General features: G+C 46.7%; 1 protein-coding gene across 1 annotated transcript in view; it reads right to left on the bottom strand.

The window, feature by feature from the left end:
- Positions 1 to 16704, bottom strand: part of ADAMTS17 (ADAM metallopeptidase with thrombospondin type 1 motif 17) — a gene marked incomplete at its 5' end in the record, with an annotated part of 298045 nt that overhangs the window by 104607 nt on the left and 176734 nt on the right. The window contains one exon of the mRNA XM_019503813.1: positions 15011 to 15138. Coding sequence (XP_019359358.1) covers positions 15011 to 15138 — 128 coding nt within the window. The remainder of the gene's footprint in view (positions 1 to 15010; positions 15139 to 16704) is intronic.

Here is a 16704-nt window from a genome sequence, read left to right as displayed (position 1 = left end):
TCCAAGCGAGAGGGTGTTCAGCATTGATGGTGATGTTGTGACACCCCGCCACACCTCCTTGGACCCCAGTGTGGGGGAGCAGTTGGTGCTCCTCAAGGCGAACCTCCCACTGCTGGGGTTCTCCAAGTTCCAGGTGCAGACGGGCCACGTGCCGCCCTCCTCACTCTGTCTCCACTTAATTCCTTTTGGTTTCTGGTTTCTGAACCATTTAATGCCCCACTCTCAGAACTGCACTTCATCAACTTCCTAGGTACAGAAACTCATGGACTCAATATAGATGCTGCAAGAGGCACGTGCGTGCTTGTCTGTATGTGCCCAGGGATGCCATGGTTGTGACAATCTTCAATAAAGGAGACAAGTCTGACTGTGGGAACTACAGAGGGATCACCTTGCTGTCCACCACAGGAAAGACCATTGTGTGAACCCTCCTGAACCATCTTCTCCTTGCTGAAGAACTATCTCAGCATGGGTTCAGGGCAGGGGTTGTCAACGGGGGGTACACGTACCCCAGGGGGGACTTGAGAAGGCCCTAGGGGGTATGCACAGGTGGTCAGGGACAGAGCACCACCACACACCATCCCATGCTGCCACACAGGTGCCACCCGCTTGGGTGGACGTGGGGGGTGAGGGAAGCTTGCATGTGGCAGCTGCCGTTGCTCCACCTTCAGCCGCGTACCACCCTCTTCCCCCTGCTGCTCCACGTCCGGCCGCCGGGGGTACACTGATCCAAAAAGGTTGAAAACCCTGGGTTTAGGGCATCAAGAGGCACATGATTTTGGAGCTCACCACCTGCAGAAGAAATGCTGGAAACAATATAAGCCTGTCTATGCAGCCTTCTTTGACTTCATGAAAGCTTGTGGCATGGTCAGCTGAGAAGCACTGGGGAGGATCTTTCTGAAGTATGGATGCTCACTGACATTTGTCACCATGCTCTGCCTGCTCCATGATGGTATGCGAGTGGTGGTTCTTAGAAGTGGATCCATCACAGATCCCTTTGAGGTTAAAATGGGAGTTAAGCAAGGCTGCGCCATCGCTCCCAGACTCTTCTCAATATTCCTTGCTGGGACGCTACATCTGACCTCCAACAAGCGTCCAGCCAGAATGGAAATAAACTACTGAATGCATGGGAAGCTGTTTAACTACAGCCGACCGAGCCAAAACCAAGACCACCCTGACCTCAATCATTGAGCTCCAGTATGCTGATGATGCCATAGTGTGTGCTCACTTGCAAACAGACCTTCAGGCAATCGTCAACATTTTTACCGAGGCATACAAGAAAATGAGACTGATGCTTAACATTCAGGTGACTAAAGTCCTAATGAACAGTCCCCAGCTCCAGTAAGCAAGATCCATGGTGAGACCCTGGAGAACACCGTGTATTTCCTGTCCCTCAGAAGCCATCTTTCGCCGAAGGTTGACCTTGACGAAGAAATCCAACAGTGCCTCAAATGTGCAAGTGCAGCCTTTGGATGCCTGAAGAAATGGGTTTTCAGAGACTGAAACCAAACTCATGGTTTATCAAGCAGTCATGATCCCCACCTTGCTATACGGAGCTGAGACATGGACAAGGTACAGGAGACATCTGAATTTGTTGGAGAAGTACCATCAACGCTATCTGGATCCTTCGAATCCAGCGGGAAGACAGACACACCAAGGCCAGTGTCCTCCTCCTACAAGCAAACACCGTGAGTATTGAGACGATGATCACCCAACATCGGCAGGCCATCTTACCTGAACGTCTGACCTCAGACTCCCAAAGCAAATTTTATTCTCCCAACTCAACCAAGGCATACGCTCAAGGGAAGGACAGAGAAAACGCTTCAGGGATGTCCTCAAGGCCAACTTAAAAAAATGTGACATCAGTGTCAACTCATAGGAGACTATTACCCAGGACTGCCCCAAATGGAGGAAGAGTCTGCTGTAGGGATCTCAGTACTTTGAAACCTCACGACAACGACAGGAGATGAAAACGCGGGAGCAGCAGAAACAGTGTTTCACAGACCAAATCAAGAATCCACCACTATCCACCCCACATGGAAACACATGCCCGAGCTGCAGTAGAGTCTGCTGATCCCAGACAGGCCTCATCAGCCATCTTCAGACATACAGATAAGACAGCTATGGAAGATAATCATCCTCGACTGCACAGGATTGCTGAAAATATATTTTAATTTCAAGACATTTTTGATATCATCTTTCAGTGGGTATATTCCAGAATCTAAAAATAAATCCTCGAGATACTGTTGACCTGATTTCTTTCTGCAGTTACACTAGAATAGGTTGGGAAACCTTCCACTGACTTCAGTGAAGCAAAACTAGATTAGTTAAGAGAGAACTGGGACATACATTACTATCGTTACTGAGTTTGGGGCAAATCTGTGACCATGGGAAAAAGTCACAGCTTGGGGTAAAAACAGATGTCATGTCTGAGGTGGTTCTGACTGATACCAGTCAAAACTGGGGACAAAAGAAAGAGTGGCACAGACCTTTAAACGTATAGCTTGTCCCTGGAGTGAAATCCTATTAACTTGAATGAGTCACAACTAAAGAAGCGTAAGCACATTTTATCTTTCATCCGTCACAGGTACTTCAAGTGGGACAGTGGGCTTGTACCTCTGTAGGATCCCAGGACCAAAGGCTCTCCAGCCCCCAGAATGGGACAAATGCATAAACTTCTATTGAAATGAGAGTTCTCATTTAGTAACTGATTAGCAGAGATTTTACCACTAAAAATAAACTGTGGATTCCTGTCTCTGCATGAAAACACTTCCTTTGGCACATGCATTTACAAGACGATTACTGACAATACTGTTTTTGAACACGGCTTATAGGCACCACCTTACCAGAGAAAGAGAGGACAACTGGAGAGATTTTTGGACAGAGCAACTAAAATAATAAACAGCTGGCTTGGGGGAAAAAAAAGAAGGCTGATGGGGAAAGATTAGGAGAGTGCAGCATATTGATGTCAGATCAGGACAGGTCTAAGGAACACAGGGTTTGGACACAAACTGCCTTCACGTTTCAGATGGCACCAGTTAGCCCTAAAGCTCATGATTCAAATGTTACTGAAACTGTATTGTATTTTGATCTAATATTTGATTTAGGTCCATCTCTAGAGGAGGATGAATGAGGAGACAGGATGACCATCCTCTAATACTTAGAAGGCTGTAGGAGAAGGTTTTGCCAATCAGTATAAACAAAACAAGAATCACGGGGCAAAAGACTGCCGGGAAAAAGATTACCAACAGGAAATGCAATACAGTATGAAAGGAAATTGTGGAGTCCCCACAACTAGAGACATCTCAGGCTGAACTTCACACCATACGCAAAACAGGATTTAGGGATACTGAATTTGACACTGGTGGAAAGCAAGAGGACAGCCTGATGTCTCTGAATACAAGAAACTATGTCATCTGTGAGGGTTTGTTTGAGCACAGCTGGAAACATCTGCCTGCCTACCTTCCTACTGAGATGCAATGAGGTGGGAGGCAAGTCGTGACTATTATTCTTTATCATTATTGTACTGATGATCCCTTGATAAGCAAAAAGGAGGGAGCTGACAACATCATAAGAACCAAATTTAATCTGGATCTACTGTTCCCAACCCTTCATCTCCCAGGTCAATGTACAATCACCTAGGGAAAGATAAGGAGGGCAGGGGTGAGTGCTCTTGAAATGTAGAGAAACTGGAGAGGATCTAGAGGTGAACAACAAGGACGGGAATGCAAGCTGTACAAGGAAAGGTCAAGAGATCCTAGGTATGTTTAGTATGGAGAAAAGGATGTTTAGGGGGATATGATATCATTTTCAAATATTTGAAGGTCTAACATAAAGAAAAGGGAGAACAATCATTCTTCCTTGCTGAAGAGAGCAGACTGCAAAGCAATGGATTTAAACTGAAGGAAAGCAAATTTAGATTAAAGCACAAGATCCACTTCCTCACTAAAACCAGCGGGACAATGGAAATTGTAGACTCTCCAGCACTGGAGGTTTCCAAGAAGAGGCATCTCTTTGGGATGGTGTAGGAACAGCATATCCTGTATTTGTGCCAGGGCTTGGACTAGATGAACCCTGAGCTCACTTTCAGCCTTATGATTTTATAAACGTGTAAGATGAACTTTCAAATGTTCATTCCGAGGTTTCAGCTAATGAACGACTCACGCGTGTGCAACAGGCTCACTGTGATTGTTAAACAAATACCTGGACGTGGAAATGTAGCTCCCAGACTTCCCTCTGTGCTAAGTTGCATATTCACATTCATATGGACATGCCGATTCCAGTTTGGCTTTCCAAACTAAGTGCAAAACACAAGAGATCTTTCCTAGGAGAGAGCTGATGAAATGCTTTGCTTTCCAGAATGATGTGGAGGGATCAAGTACCTTTCCAATGAGGGTTTACAATGAGGATGACAACATCAAGTACTGACATGCCAAGGAAAAGCTGAAGTCCTGTTGTCACCAGGCTCCAGTGGCGCTGCACATTTGGAAACAGGATCCATTTGGGCATCTGGGAATTTAACCAGTGGTTTCACAAGGAACAGGGTTAGGTCCACACCAAATGGTCTTGCAAGCTCTATCCCTGGGGTACAGTCAACAAGCTACCAGGTGGGCTGAGCCCATTCCCAGGCTTTGTAGCCACATTTTTATAGCATGAGTTTGTTTGCAGGGTACAAAACCCCACGGTACAGATATGGCTAGTTGCTGCTTTGCAGTATTACACACACACGATACATGCTATCAGTTACATCCAAGGAGGCTCAGGATGCGCTCCAACAGAACGAGCATGGTCACTGGGGTATCAGATAAGCCATTTCACCACATGCTGGCTGCCCCACTTTGGTGTGGCTACACTGGCACCTCTTGATTAGTAAGCCGTATAGGTCTCATTTCATTTCAACCGTTCATAAAATTGCAAAGTTGATACAGAGCGCCATGAAATGGGGTTTCTGCCTTTCAGTTATGAGTAAAGGACAAACCCACCAGCACTTTGCTATTGGAAAGATCCCAAACAGAATCATTACCAGTTATGACACCCATGCTCCTGGGGCCGGCTGAGCGCTCCCCCTGGCACTGGCCTGTAGGAAGAGGAGGCAAAGTCCTGCCTTAACCTCTTGCAGCTCTGAGGAAGTTGGTCATTCAGCAGTACCAAGGTGCTTTAGCAATCCAGGGTTTGGGAATTAAAGATGGAAACATGTTGCTTCCATGGGTACAAAGATGAGAGTTCTCACTGCTAGCTTTCTCTTCCCCAGGCCTGATTTTATTTCCCCCTAAATAAAAGAGCACTTAGTAATGCTACTTTATAAAACAATGTTAAGGGTTTAGGGCAGGATTGCCTAATGTGCCTAGGTGATTTAGAAGCACAAGTCACACTGACTCACCAGGATGCCACTTCTAAGGTCCTGAGATCCTTTTGAAAATCCCACTCTTAATGAAAAGAAAGGAGAAAAGCAAAAATGTTGCTATTCATGAGAGAAGCTTCCAGTGGTATTTGCAGAATTGCAGATGCTTTCCATAGAACATCTTGTAGCAGTGCTTGCAGAACTGAGCTCTTGACTTTTGACAATACTCCAGTGTGAGATGTTTTTGAAGGACACAGCTACAGGCTAGAACAGTGACTCTCAGCCAGGGGGTGGTGGCACCCTGGGGTGCTTGAGATCTTTTCAAGGGTGCTGCAGGGTGCAATGCAATGTTAGCACTGTTACGTGTGCAAACCTGAGTCACAAGATACACCTAGATATTTGCAATAGGAACTCATAGTGTTAAAAACAGTCTGTCCTGCTGTGGTCTTTCTGAGTTCTTTGCAACAGAAGAATTGCATTACTAGTTTTCTACACTTAAAAAACAAGGGACACCTAAGGCCTGGTATTTTCCAAGGGGGTGCCTTGAGTCTAAAAAGGTGGAGAACCACTAGGCTAGAAACTCCAGCACAGATTCAAATGGTAGGGTCATCAGCTCAAGTGGTCTTGTGTCAGGGCTACGTGCTGGTGCAAAGTGAGAGTGCTGAGACTCCCAAGGTGCCACAGATATCACCGGCAGAGCATTTACCAGCTAACTAGCTCAGAAATGAATTAGATAAGGGATCCAATATAACTGTACCCTTTGGCTCTTTTAGATAATTTTTTCTAGTACCCGCTCCCTTTCCAGTTCAGTGCACTGGTAGGTGTGGTGGGATTGTAACGAGTAGGCAGGAGGGTGAGGAAGGATAAACTGGGGACCTAGATGAAGGCCAAGAACTTGTTCAAATGAATCAGCAGGTTCCTGACGCAGTTATGAACGACACATCTCCTGCTAGTCACCAGACTGCAGGCATGAGCCAAGTCCATGTCCGTCTGGCTGGAGACTCCACCAGCCCCAAGCTGACTGACAAGGAAGGGAAGTATCTTGGTTTTTTTAATTATCTTGGTTGCAGTGCGCAAGATGACGCACTCAGGAGAAGTGTGCATCCAGCCCCCCGGCTGTCTTCTGTGCAGCTACAAGAGGACCAAAAAATGTGGCAGCATTGGTGCAAGCACACCACGGCATTGTATAGGGGACTTCTTGGCTGCATTCTCTGGCGTCGACACTGCTCGTGAAGCCCTCCAGACCCCCGCCCCCACCCTGGGGATTTTAATGTGCGGGCTAATTCCAGCTCAGACGCTGCAGTGCAGTGCAGGATTGCCTTGAAGTGAGAGGCTGGATTATGCCTGTCTGCTCTGACTCCTACCCATCTCCTTTGCTAACCGCCAGTGGTGCAGCTGCAGCGTTGTTATCAACACACATCACCCAGCATCGCTCTGATGAAAGGTTCAATGATTTCAAACCCAAGGAGATTCTCTGGCCCTGTCGGTGTCTGCCTTGCAATTTAAAGTGAAAATCTCAGTAGGGGACCAGCTTCTTAAGGCATCTTGTGTAGGTGAGGCCCATGCACTACTTCTTCCCACCTCTGCAGTTATCCATGCCCCTTTAGCTGGCAGGTGATTGTGCCTTTACTAAATGAGTGACAGGGCACCAAACTCATTCCCTCTGCGCAAGCGTCTCCTTCCCTCTCTGCCTCCCTTTATTGAATAATTAAACATCTGACAATACTAATTGTTGGGTGATATTATAAACTAACTAAATAAGACATAATACATAAAGAGAGCACAAGCTTTCCACAGCACAGCAGATGCGGTGATCTCGAGTTCATGAAAGCTCCTGCTCTATATATATCTTACTTAGTTAGTCTGTAAGGTGAACCTCTACCCTGCCTTCTGCCTGACTTCAGACTAACATGGCTAACTACCTCTCATTTTTAGTTTCAGCCACTGCTGCGCACTTCCTCTTTAAAATGCACATTGTTTGCCTTCTCAGATGCATCAATGGCTTTCCATATTGTTTGGGTGTTTGTTTAACGATGTTTTCATTAATGTTTTGGAAGGCTCTGCAAGAGCCTCCACTGGTGCAGCCCGCGTGTATGTGTACATTTTACCATATAATTGCAATTATTATTGTTATCTACATCCAGCCCATGTCAGGCCTGACACTGTATGTTCACAAAACTGTAATGCTTCCCATACGCTGAGCTCAACTAGCTGTCCCGCTGGATCAAATCTAAATATTGATGCAACATGTGCCATTCTGCAAATTAATCATGTACGGAGCCTGCTGGTTATGACAGCTCCAGTTGCACTGCCAACTTTTGTCTGTAATAGCCAGTGTCCATTCACCTCTCAAGGGGCAGAGCACATTAACAGGAATGTACCCATGTGAGCAGCTGAAGTGAGATCACAGGTTAAGAGAAGTCACCTTGCTTTGCTAGAAGTGTGGTGGCCAGCCGTTGGGCATGGGCATTTCCTGGGATTTGTGAATGAGAGTCACCTTGAGGATGCTACTCACACAGCTCATTTGAAAGTGACTACGCCTCCTGATTCCAGAAGAAATGCTATGAAAGTCAACAGCAAAGGTAAATGCTACTTCATGCTACTCTAGCTAGGTCATTATTGTTTTCTGAACTTTCAGTTTTCTTCAGTCAGGGATCCTCATTCAGAGCCGGCAGCAGACAATGCCTATCTTGCTCTGAATGAGATGTACTGTCAGGTATACCCCTCCTGCCGTACATGTGGTGTGTTCATGCTGCCCACCTGCTCATGGAGGTCCGAGTGCCAGTAGTTACTGCTGATTAATTTGACCAGAGCTTTGCCTTACAGTCTATCTTAATGTCCTCCTGTAGACTGCAGTAGGCCCTCAGCTGCTTGACACTGGCTGTGGGCAAGAGTTTGGGTAAGAGAAGAGGACGCAAATAAAATGAGCAAGTGGGAGAGTGTCAGAGGTTAGAAGGTGCATGAAAGACAGGTCAGAAGAAATCAGTTAAAGATCACTTAGACTTTGTTCAGTGGCTTTATGCCACTCAGGTCTGGTTTAGGTCATGTCATAGTTTATATAAAGGCCAATAACAGATGAGTTAATATTAATCAGGATATAACTATTAGGTATATTTATGTATTTTCTAGCCTTATTTAGCACATTTTTAACACCGAGCTGGGTAATTGAGAATAAAAATCCAGGTTCCCCTCAGCACTTTCATTCTTCAGCCTTGAACTGCAGTTCTTGTTGAATAGCTCATCTACAGATGAACCAAGATAAGTCCTTCTTTAAACATGAATTTTCAGACTTAAGTAAGATGGCCTGTTCCCGAACAGCCTGTTAGAGGCATTGAAGACTTTAGAACTTAATACGAGATGAATCTTTTTCTATTTCAAATATTAAACAGGCTGTCAAGAATGAATATTCGGCTGTTTGGTTTGAAAGGCTTTACTTGTATTGCCCTATCATTCATTTATGGTTTGCACTGCAATATTAACATCACTATTACAACTGATTTAAACTTCTTCTCTTGAGCACTTGATTTTGGCAAGACAAGCTCCCCAGCCCTTCCTCTGGGTGGCCAACACTCCTTTCTTCAGGAGCAGCCTTCGAATGCGAGACGGCTACTTCGCAAGATTATCTCCATGGTTATAAAGGAAAAAGAATAAAAGCATCCAAGGTAGATATTATAGTAAAATTGCTATCGCCCTCACACTACATGCTCTTTCCGAGTTAAACTGAGGTCGAGGACAGACGTTACATTTATAGCGTTGCAAATGCCCCAGTACCTTGAAGTGCTACAAAAATGTTGTGCTACAGGCACACACTTGCTGAGCCCAACTGGAGTACTCCAAAGCACCCTAAAGGCATGGGGGTGGGGTGGGGGTGGGCTGCCAGGGAGCAGGCTATTAGGAGGGGTTTGCAGCCCTGTGAGTGGGAAGGTCGACTCAGTGGCAGCACCGGCTGCTGTCCACATCCCCTCCCCTCCCCTCCCCAGCAGGCTGCAAACCCCTGGCAGCACTCAGTGACTGTCCAACCAGGTCCCCATCCTTCCCCCTCTTAGTGGGCGGAGGATGGGAAGCAAAGCACTGTGGGATGCTGGAGGACTGAGACACCCCCTGTAGCACTACAGTGCCCCATACAGACGTTTTATGTGGTGTTATAAAATGCAATGCAAAGTGAAGTAAATAACTGTACAGGCTATAAATCCGGCAAAAGACGGGAACATAGTTCGCTCAGCGATCACCAGGTTGTCCAGGCACCTGGCTATTTTGCACACATCCTTTGCACTCACCTCCACCTATTGAAACTGCATCTACTATTGCGAGATTTCCACTGGCCTTTAACTCATTCTGACATGACCTGTTTGAAGGAACGCCTCCCGTAATGCTTTTGCTACCCCAAGACAGCACGATCTGCAACGTATTATCAATGCATATAGTGTTTGTTTGCCAGCAGCTTAAGGGTAGCCACAATATGGCAACAAATTTATGAGAAGGTTGTGGAAAAAGTCCAAATATCCTCAAGTCGTAAATTGTTAAATCTCAGGAAAAGCTGCTTTTGGTCCACAGCCATATTCCACTGTACAGGATACTGTTTTCAAAATGGCCTTATAAAATATCCTGGAGTACAATATCCAGCCCTAGTTGGCAAGTTCTGCCGCTGTGTTCAGAGCCTCAGTCTTGCAAGTATTTACTAATCAGGGAGTACCAGGTGACTGGGAGCAGCTCAATGACTAGCAGCTCCTTTTCTCACTGTGGCCCATTTGTGCAACACCCAATGCTTTTTCTAACAGTGCTTCTGCTATTCATCCTGTACTAACGCCAGCAGCACCAACACAGCAAGAAACTGGAATGCTTCAAAAATTGCAGATTCCCAACAAGGAAACGTACCATAGACAACCTTCAACTTCAGGGCCAAGAAGTTCGGGGACCACCACACATGCACCCTTCACTGTAGGTCTGTCACTTCTTAAAAGCAAGCCAAGATTTGGATACCCTCTTATGCGCAGATCTCCATCACAGCCCTAACTTGCCTAACAGCCAAATCCAGGTACGATGGGGTGGTAGCTACAGGGTGCAAAGTGTCCCATTTGACACTAATAGTATTCATCATCTCAGGCTCAAGAGACTGCTGATAACCAGACGGTAGAGACTTGTAGCACCTCAAGAACATTGTCACACAAGGAACTTTACTTAACAGAGGGCTGAATATGTTTTCAAGCAGCAAATGTCAACTCCACGTAGGCACACCAGACAATGTTTCTAGCCTGCTCAAGGAACGTTGCTAGTGAAAATGCATTATTACTACAATAGCACTTGTAGAAAAGCTGTAACTTTACACTGTTTTTTCAGCATTCAGCCCAACTCTTGAGCCTCTTTCTTCCTAACTTTGTAGTTAGTCCTAACCCAGGCAAACTCTCATCTATATTTATATAGCTGAAACTGAAGAGTTTTGCTAAGGATGGGATAAATCTGTGTAAGATTCGCTCCAGATATATGGAATAAAATTGTAAAAAAAAAGGCCAAAGTGATTTAGATACTGTTTTCAAGAAATAAGACATGTTGGAGCCTAAATCCCATTGATTCATAGTGACATGTAGGTCCTAAGTGCCTACATGCCCTTTTGAAACCGATGCTGAGACTCCCAAGTCGCTCTGTGTTACTGAAAGCCATACCCAAGTCCTGTTTTTTGCCCTGTGTTACTGAAAGCCATACCCGAGTCCTGTTTTTTGTCCTGTGTTTTGAATGTATAAGAATCTACCTAAGGCAAGACAAATGCAGTTCAAGGGGCATTGCTTTGGGAAAGGCTGTGGGTCCTCATCACTGGGGAGAGGAAGGAAGTAGGACTGCTTGAGAAGGTGAGTTTTATGGAAGGGATCTGAAGACAAAGGGGATGCTGCTTTGCAGAAAACAAGCTGGAGAACTTTTCAGGAATGGAAAGCATCAAGGGAAAAGGGAGTAGAAGCAGAAAGACGAATGATGTGGGCAGAGCAAAGGGAGCATGTGGGATGGCAGGGGAACAGAAGCAGAGAGGATGGGTAACAAGTCTTCTGGGCCTGTATCCAGGGTTTGCCATCAGAGAAGCCGATGCTGAAGCTGGTATGGTCAGGCCCCAGTGGCTGCCTCGCCTATCTGCTGAAAAACTACTTAGAAGGATGGCATCAAACCCATGCCTGGGAAGTGGGAAGACCTCCAGCAGGTGTACGGATCCTGGACACACATCCTGAAGCCAAGCACGAGAACTGCAGGCTCACGTCGTTCTGTTCTCACTCCCTCCATTTATATCACCGGCTCCAGAAGCCAGTACTGACCGGTGTACAGCATGGCAACATGCCTTACTTGCATCTCTCCAGCTCTAGGTGCTTCTACTCGATTAAAATGGGACTTGATTAGCTACATCGCTGCCCACAGTTACAGGTAGGGAACACCGTGGCGTTGCTGGCAGTGCTGTCCGTCCATGAAAACTTCACTTCCAGTGAGGTGAAACCGAACAAGAAAAAGGCTCCTCTTGCACTGTTCAGATCTGAGTCCAATTTGCAACCCTCAAGTGAAGCTTGAAGTTCAATGCATTTGTCCAATGTAAATGAGAACAGCTTTTCCTGGTCTGGCTCCTGCTGGGGGCGAGGATATTTTGAGAGGCCTTGGATGAGGTTTCTCTTTCCCCTTCCCCAGGACCCCTTCCTAGCAAGCACATCTCTCTCCTTGCTAACCTTCTCCGCATTCATTTTACAGTCAGGAAACGAGAGATTGGTTTGGACGAACCTACAGCTGCAAGGGAAGGGGCTGCTTGCTGGAATCCCTGGCCGGTGTTTGCAGGCAATGGTTTCTAAAAATGTGTCTCTTACCCTGGAAATGTGTCATCGCTGCCTCCCCTAGCTACTTGCCGCGGAGGGATGAAACAAGAAGAAAAACAAATCTCTGTCACCCCTCCCTCCCATTTTACCACTTATTTCCCTCACAAGTTCCCCCGCTCTGCTTGTTAGCAGGCTTTGTCTACATAGTGCATGACCTGGAGAGAAGGGTAATTCAGTGAATATGCATGTTAAACTGATTTGTCAGGCAGCAAGCTAGAGGAGTCTGCTCAGGGCAGGATGCAGTACAGTGATTTCTCATGCTAAACTGTTCGTACAGCCGAAGACCATTATAAATGAGTTCAGAAGGCTTTAAAATCTTCCCGGCTTGAACTGATCATTTTGCGTTTTCTCTGTAGCCAGGTGCAAATGGACTGGATGCTCTGCAGCTGTCATCACCTCTCGGCGCGGTTGAAGGCAGCCGACCCGAGTTAAAGCAATGCTTTGCTTTTCACGATGCACCTCCAAAGCGCCGTGCTCAGAAAGGGGTGCTGACTACTACTGCTCGCTGGAGGAGGAAAACACACAGTGCTGTAATATCTGCCTTGTAGTCCACTGGGTCGCTTGGCCTGATGATCCTTGGCGTGCAGCAGTGAGGGGCACAGCTGGTCTTGCTAGGAAAGGTCGTTAATGGCATTTCTTTAAAAAGGAGATCAAATATATCACCAGGATGTACCATGAGCCTGCCCATGTGTAGAGCACCTCATGTTAACTCTTGTGCCTCACTCCCTAGTAAGCTCCCACCCCTGATCCGTTGTTGGTGTAAATTAGAAGAGCTGAAGAAAGTGCGTCCCTCCAGGGCTGTGTAGCAGGAAACATTTGTTGCAACACTGCACTGCTAAGTTTGCATCAAGGTTGGCACACATCCTACTGCGCTATTTATAAGGGGGACATCGTAAGCATAGAAAGCCTCTGATACATGTGCACCTCTATGGGAGTAAAGCCCCCCATTTACTTCCCTGCATGTGCCTCCCACACGACACTGTCGAAACGCGACAGCGAAAGCAGAAGCCACCAGACAACTATTTCTCCTCTGGGACGAGCTGAGCTGGGGTGTGCCAGCTGTGAGGCCCTAACCCTGCCAACTCTAAGAAATATATGACAGCAATTAGGATTCTTGCTAAATTTACCGTGCCAGACACCCAGCTGGTGAAAAATCAGCCCCGTGCCACTGAAATCAATGGAGATGGCAGGATAAACTTTGGGAGAGATGGCCTGACAGATGTGTTAGGCTGAGAAATAGTCCCTCTGGGGGAAAGCAGCAAGCCCCATCACTTGGCACCTTTACAAATCTGCAGAAAAAACAGAAGGGACCAACCCAGGATTGGCAGGGCTGGGCTGGATGACTCAACAGGTCTTTTGCAACTCCAATTTTCATGGAGCAAGTCCCGAACACACCCTCATACCCACGTGTGGGCCAGACAGAGGAGAAGCCCCTGCTGGAGGACTTGCACGGACGACCACTGACACTATCGTGGTACGTACTCGCATGAGGTCTGGAAGGGTGCTGGCGTGTAGTGGGACAGTGCACTGGCCCCTCTCCCAGCCACATTCTTGTCCTTCAAAAACCTCAGTTTTAATTTAAAAAAAGAAAGACTAAAAGGTTCTGCAGCAAATTTGAAATGGTGTTCCCACCTGAGATTGCCGAGAGCCAGAAGCAATCACTCTAAGGCTGCGGTTCCCAAACTACAGGGTCACAACATCAGTGGATGGGGTCATGGGAGTGGGGGGGCTGTGGGCTGGGAGAGGACCACTTTGGGAAGCACTGCTCTAAGGGGTGGGAATGGCTCCATTCAGATCCCCGTGATGAAAGGTAGCATTGTTAACCATTTCGCTACTGATCAAAATACGAGAGAAAAGGAGAAAAGGTATCACACTCCGAAAGTCTACACGGCTGGCTAGAGAGAGCCCATGGCTCGCTGCCCAAAGATGTCAGGTGGGAAAGCTACGACCCACGGAGAGGAGGTCAAGCTTGAAGAGAGTGGATGGTCATACTCTGAACTGCTGCACAAGCTGCTGAAAGCTGAGTGAATAGGCAGAGCTTAGATGAGTCCCACCAGTCTTCGCCTCCCACTGCCTCCACCCGAATGCATGCTTCAAATCATGACGTACATCACACCACAAAGTACTCTGAATGGTGTGTTCACAGCCTGGCCGGGGAGGCTGATCCCTGCCAAGTCATACTAGATAGGAGAAATGAGCTTTACCCATCTCTTTGCCAGCAGCTGGCAGAACCGCCCACTCCACAAAGTAAGCCACCCCAGAAACACAGGAAAGGGCTGAGGATTTTTCCCTCCCAGTCTTTTTGCACTCAGTTTTCTCCGGTTTGGGCTGCACTCCAGTCTGCAGGACTTGTTCCTGGAGACTGATGCTTGCATCATTTGCAGCTTATCAACATTTTGCTTTACAAAACCACCCCTGTATTTCTGGAAATATCTAGACAGGCTAGGGTGCTGATAATGCAACATTTATAATGCGCTAGTGGGCAGTTTGATCTAGCAAACAGCATGCAACATTCCTCCAATGGACAGCCCCAGCAAGGAGGAAAATGCAGGAGCTAAACAGACCACATGAGCCCCCATAGGTCCCTTCAAACCCGAAGGGCTTGATTACCACACGGGAGAGCATCACATCATTAAACGCCTCCAGCTGTTCAGTAATATGTTCTTATATCTCAGGCATTTGTCCTATTTCTTTAACCAAAACACAAGAAACTCCAGCAGTGGTTTTCAAGCGAGTTACTTCATGGGCGGTCTGACAGCCACCCTCCATGCTCTTTATTTACAACTCAGAGAGCCTAAAGCAACCCAGAAAAAACAACAGAAAGTTACTCCACCTGGCACTTGCCATGAACGCAGAGGTCTGTCTCGTAAGGCCCGCAGGGCGTGCCATCCAAAACCCTGTCGGCCACCAGCACGGGGGACTCCTTTTCCAGCGGAGAGCAGAAAAGTTCACACGGCTTATCTGAAAAAATATACAAGAGCAGCACCTTACTCCACCGCACCCATGACGCACAGACAGAGCACTAGGACATTTGATGGACTGAATCACGGGTGGCACTTGTTATTTTCCAACAATTGTGTTATTTTCAAACTGAAAGAATCATTTATTTTATAAGACTCCACTGAGTAGTAACATCGAACAGTGTCCATTAAGAACTGCTAGGGACAGGTCTAATTACGGGATTGTTCTCATTATAAGTCTACCCCTTTCTTTATTCCACAAGAACCATGAAAATCGCACTTGGTTTATAAGTGAGGTCAACCTGCAATTGGGCCCCTGACAGCCTTGCCTTTTATACCTATACTACTTTGGTTAGTGCAAAAACACTTTTTCATTGCAGTTTTTATTTCAGTATTTTTAGTGCATTTAGCCCTTTGGGTCCTTTCTTTGGTTACTGGATTCCCTTGCGGGAGTCTGGAAAGGCAACAGCCACTGAAAGGTCTTTATCAGTAGTTATCAACTTTTTGCAAGGAAAAAGGTGTTTTTCCCTGCAACTGAACCTGATTTATATACAAGGGCAACCTATAATCGGAACAGTGCAGTATATGCACCTCTGCAATCAGGGACCATGCTATTCCTTCCTGTCTCTGGTTTTTCCCTGAGAATCAGGATCAGTGTCAGCAGGTATTTATTATTTTGGGGCTCTCGGGGAATGGCTGCTTTAATTCTCCCTGCAAGAGTGCCTCTGCCTTTTAGCTGAATGCCCATCATGCTCGAATTTGCCGATAACTCTGGCGGTGCCAGTCCGAGAGGGATGCTCAGAAGCTACTTCTACTCACTCAGTCCCAGGGTTTTTTTAGAATACCTGCTACCCCCCAGCGGGTCCATACAGGAAACACATGGAGAAGAAATAGTCTAACTGGAAAAGGAGGATGTAAGTAAGCAGAAGGCCCAGAGAACCAAACTACAGTAGGAGGAAAGGAATTGGGACGGCTTTCTTTAAATGGCTGTAATTCTCTCGATCATAATCTAGACGTATATAGGGCAAAAAAGGCTCACATGACCAGGCTGGCTGCTCACACTTCTCAGAAGCAATGCTGATGTGGCACCGGGAGCAGAAAGACAAGAGGAGCATGAAAACATCAGCCCAGCATGAAGGGTTTAAGTTTCCCAAAAGCTAGTCTGGAAATGTCACCTAACGGATATTTCTGTTGATTTGGTGGGATCCGTGTTCACGTCAATGAGAGGCACTGGGATTTTGCAAGCAAGAGGTGTCTCTTTAAAAAAGGGAAGCCAAAAGCGTTTTCTGACAGCCCAGAAATGCAACAGTGATGGCAACGATGCTGTCGCAGACGGGACAGTGATGATGGGATCTCAGTGAAGTCAACGTTTAAAGCACAAGGAACGGCCTATCTCCAAAAGGGTTGTAAGGAGTGCGCATTGGACTTGCGGTCTTTGGGAAGTGATGAGTTGGAGCTCTTTAGGAGGCTCAGACAGCCTAGAGATGGGCCACACAAACAGATGTTACCAGTACTTTCCTTCCATGAAAACAGATTCTGAAATGTTTGGGGGGGGGGGGGGGGGGGG

Source organism: Gavialis gangeticus, unplaced genomic scaffold (genome assembly GCF_001723915.1).
Source record: "Gavialis gangeticus isolate Ggan-Ray unplaced genomic scaffold, GavGan_comp1, whole genome shotgun sequence".
Taxonomy (NCBI): domain Eukaryota; kingdom Metazoa; phylum Chordata; order Crocodylia; family Gavialidae; genus Gavialis; species Gavialis gangeticus.
This window is presented reverse-complemented; position numbering and strand designations above follow the sequence as displayed.